Raw genomic sequence first — 4,158 nt, forward strand, 5'->3', positions numbered from 1 at the left:
TGCTAACCAGCGGTGAGCCCTTGCAGGCGTCACTTCCCTCAGGTTCCTGGCCCTTGAAAGAGGGATTTAAACCCTGTGATTTCTAAGATACATGTTGAGCTCTCCTGCTCAGTAAGAAACTCCAGGTCACTTAGTAAGGGTTTAGACCCTACGCAGAGCAAGATAGGCTTCGTGTGTTATCCTTCACTCCTCTGATAACCTCTTCCTCTGCCGTATACACTCTAATGTTCTTCTATCACTGATGGCAATGCTATTATTACTAATTAGAGTTTTGTTACTTGATAATTTTTATTTAGAAACCAGTTTGCATAGTAGGGAAAATCTCACAGCTTCCTCTGGAATTGTATTGTCAAACATCTTCCTAGTAGGGTATGTTGCTCTTTTAGATGTGTGCCCCCTCCTTATAGGGGTCGAAGGGCTGACTCGTTTATCGGTTCTTCCTTTTGTCTAGCCTTCTTTTTCCAGGTCACCTGCACCACCGATGAAGGAAGTGTGAAGACACCACTGATCCAATACGATACCTCCACGGGATTTGGTAAACATTTAATTCGTATTATATTTGGTGTAGCACCTCTTCGTTTTCCTCAAGAAACATGCGTATGTGTGTTTATACTGTGCTAATGCATCGGCATAGACCACAGGGAAGAAATTTTGCTGAGTGTTGTAAGAAATGTCTTAAAAAGTCCTCATGGAACTTACATTAGGCAAGGAGTTGGATACACTTTTAGAAGGCCAAACCATTGAATTGTAAACGTGGAGATAACTAGAGAGAACTAAATTCCTAGCAGCAAATCCTGCCAATAAAGACTTCTGTGACTTTATGTTCAGAAAAGTGATCTGTAGGGGAATTCAGAGGAAAGAGAGATCCATGGATGGGAGAAATTACTCAGCCAATTCATGCGGATCACAAGGAATGTAATATTCTAGATGCAGAACCTAAAATGGTAAATTTGGAAAGTTTTTATCTTGTATGTTCCATAAAAGATCATGATTGTTTATATCAACTAATTTAACTAAAGAGATAAAATTTTAGTTCTTATTTTTGCATTTTTCTTTTTCGAGACAGTCTTACTCGGTCGCCCTAGGCTAGAGTACCGTAATGTCAAACTTCACAGCAACTTCAAAATCCTGGGCCTAAGGGATGCTCTTGCCACTGTCTCCTGAGTAGCTGGGACTACAGGTGCCCACCACTATGCCCAGCTAGTTTTTCTGGTTTTAGTAGAGATGGGGGTCTCATTCTTTCCCAGGCTGATCTTGAACTCCTAAGCTCCAACAATCCACATGCCTTGGCCTTCCAGAGTGCTAGGATTACAGGCACAAGCCACCACATCCAGCCTGAAATCTTACTCTTAATGAACATCTTTTTTATTGAGTTCTACCAATAATCTTTGAATCTGACCTTTGTAATACTTTATAATTGCAAAATGAGAGTTAGAAAAATGCCAAATCTTTTCCATTAAAACAAACTTGAGGTTGATACCCTATTTTAAATTCCAGTGATTAATGCTATGTCATATTTGCAGGATGTTTTTAAATAACTATGTTTTTAATAACAGATTTCCGAAGTGCAAATAAACATACCTATTTGTTATCAAGAATAGTTTAAATCTATAAAAATAGTGAAATATTTTTCTATGTTTTCAAACCTTAGGTGTTTGCATGCCATGTAAAATTCCTTACAACATCTGACACAATTGCTTCTGCATGGTCTACATCTCACTTTACATGGTAGCCATAGTGGGCTAGAACAGATCTCATTTGATATTCTTTTAGAAACTCTGACGTTTCTGCAGGTGGACAAATGGAAGTCTGAGGGACATAGGAATTTATCTAGGAATGCTCTGCAAGGTTGTTGCTGAGACAAGAACTTGAATATGGTTTTGTGTAGACTCCCGGCCCAGGACTTTGTCTGCAGCAGTGGTTCTCCAGTTTAAGTGTGTGCTAGAGGCACCTCAGTGTGCTTGTTTATTGTAGGTTCCCAAGCCTTGTGGAGAATCAGAATCAGAGTGGCCCAGGATACTGATCTTTTAATAAGTCCTACCCAGTGATTCCAATGTAGGACCCCAGGGCCACACACTGAGTACTATCACAAAACCAAGGTCATTCTGCCTTCTAGGGCAAATCTAATCTAGTCTTCTTGGTCGAAGGGAAGTATGCTATTCCTGGAAGCAGACAATCAACAGAGGGAGATTTGCTCTTGCCCTAGCCCTGGGTTAGGTTTTTCTCTGGATCTGAGGCTCAGCCACGGGAGTTCCGTCCTCTGATGGGAGACCTCCCACGTGATGCCCAGGTGGAGTCCCTTAGAGTGAAAGGGTGCTTTGAAAAGAAAAAAGAGAAGGGATAAAGGGACACCATTCTGATTTAAAGCTCTTCAAAAAAGTCAGGAGAGATCTCCAGTAGGCTCATGAATACAAATTGAGGTTTGCACTGGGTATCTGGAGGCTGGGCTCTGGGCAGAGCGGAGGGAAAGAACTCTGAGGACTGTGCATGAACATTATCGCAGATTCCAAGATGTGCAGCCCAAGTAATGCCCATAGTCAGTTCTAATTTTTGTGATGTAACTTTTAAAATGCTCTTGTTCCCTTGCCTGAAGGCAGCCTCCAAGCAGGAAGGTGGCAGATACCTCATTTTCCGCTGACTGTTACTAGGCTTTTTCCCTTTTGAGGCTTCCCTGGAGCAGGCTGCCCTCCATTCCCCTGCGTCCACCTGGACAGGGGCCCACTGGGCCCGTCAGATCAGTTTCTGGAGTTATAACTGCAGAGCTATTTCCTCTCTGTGCCCCACACAAGGAAACATTCTTTCAGTGTATAACCAAGGCCCGTTTAATCACACAACATACATTTGTTCATAATTAGGGGAATTTTGCCCCGCTGGGGCTTGATTCCAGTTTTGACTCCAACCCTTCATTGTAGAGACAGAGATGCAAAGGCCAGAGAGTCAAGCAGAGAGTTGATCAGAAGCAGAGCTGGGCTGACAAACTAGCATGAATCCTCTCCTGAAGTTCAAGGTTTAGTTGTAGTCACTGACCCTCCCTTGCATATTCTGAACTCTTCCCCCTAGTTCTTCTGAGACTGTGAGGGTGAAGAACCAGGCAGGCCTGCAAAGTCCTGAGGGGCTGAGAAGGGGGAAGTGTGTCCAGTGAGGGAGCGAGCATTTGCGTCTGTGTCTGTTTCTCCTTCTGCTTCTGGCCTATAAATGCACTAGATGAGCAGCTATCTGCCTCACAGCTCCACGCTGGCCTGTGGGGAGGTGCCTGGGATTCACAGGCTTCTGTGCTGGCCCCAGCAAGTGCCAGGCAGGGCTGACGTCTGAGGCCCCATCTTGCTGAGCTTAGTAGGCTGCTCCCAGGATTCCCCTGCCCGAGGCTGTCCCACAGTGTCCCTGTCTCTGCCTCTTTGGCCTCAGCTCATTCCAGCTTTCCCCACATCCACAAGTCTTGCTAATGCTGCATAATCTGCACCTTTGCAAGCCCTAAGCTGAGGGCCTGGTGTAGGGTAAATGCTTATTAAATGCGAACTACTTTGGCCTGTTGTACAGAGACTCGTGTCAGCTGAACTCTGAACCCATGAGCAGAAAGCAAGGATAAGCATCCCATTACAGAAAGATTTTCCCCAGGGGAAGCTCTCCGTGCACTGGAAAGACGGTTTGCAGGGCTAATGCTGTTTAAGAGAGAATACAAGGGAAGAACCGTAAAGGTGCAGTGGTAGCAAACACAGGCTGTTAACGTTGCAATGGAAATGGAATCTGATTATCTCCAAATCCAGTTTGACAAAACTTCAGCAATGGGGCTGTTGCATGAAGTGAGAGATGTGAGATCCCCACAGCAGGGAGTTGTATGTGACCCTGGGGCAGTATCAGCATAGGAATCCGTCCTTCATGAGCCCATTGCTCAAGAAGGGACTTGGCTCCTAAGGCACACAGCCAGGAAACGGGCGACCCTTAAGGTTACTTTGGTAACCCCCCTTTTTTACCATTTTTGGCGGGGGCCAGGTTTGAACCCACCACCTCTGGTATATGGGGCCGGCACCCTAATCCTTGAGCCACGGGTGCCGCCCTGGTAACCCCTTTTAAAAATTGCTCTCCCCTCAGTCTTCCCCAGGGACTTGCCAGAGCAGGGTGATCTCCAGCCAGAGCAGCACAGCCAGGAGTGCCAGCAAG

The 4,158-nt window shown here is 45.4% G+C and overlaps 1 protein-coding gene across 1 annotated transcript in view; it reads left to right on the forward strand.

The window, feature by feature from the left end:
• The window catches only part of USH2A (usherin), a 775,219-nt gene that overhangs the window by 763,062 nt on the left and 7,999 nt on the right, over nucleotides 1–4,158 (forward strand). The window contains exon 68 of the mRNA XM_003800142.1: nucleotides 452–545. Coding sequence (XP_003800190.1) covers nucleotides 452–545 — 94 coding nt within the window. The remainder of the gene's footprint in view (nucleotides 1–451; nucleotides 546–4,158) is intronic.

Source organism: Otolemur garnettii, unplaced genomic scaffold, assembly GCF_000181295.1.
Source record: "Otolemur garnettii isolate 467f Iridium unplaced genomic scaffold, OtoGar3 scaffold00168, whole genome shotgun sequence".
In the NCBI taxonomy this organism is placed as follows: domain Eukaryota; kingdom Metazoa; phylum Chordata; class Mammalia; order Primates; family Galagidae; genus Otolemur; species Otolemur garnettii.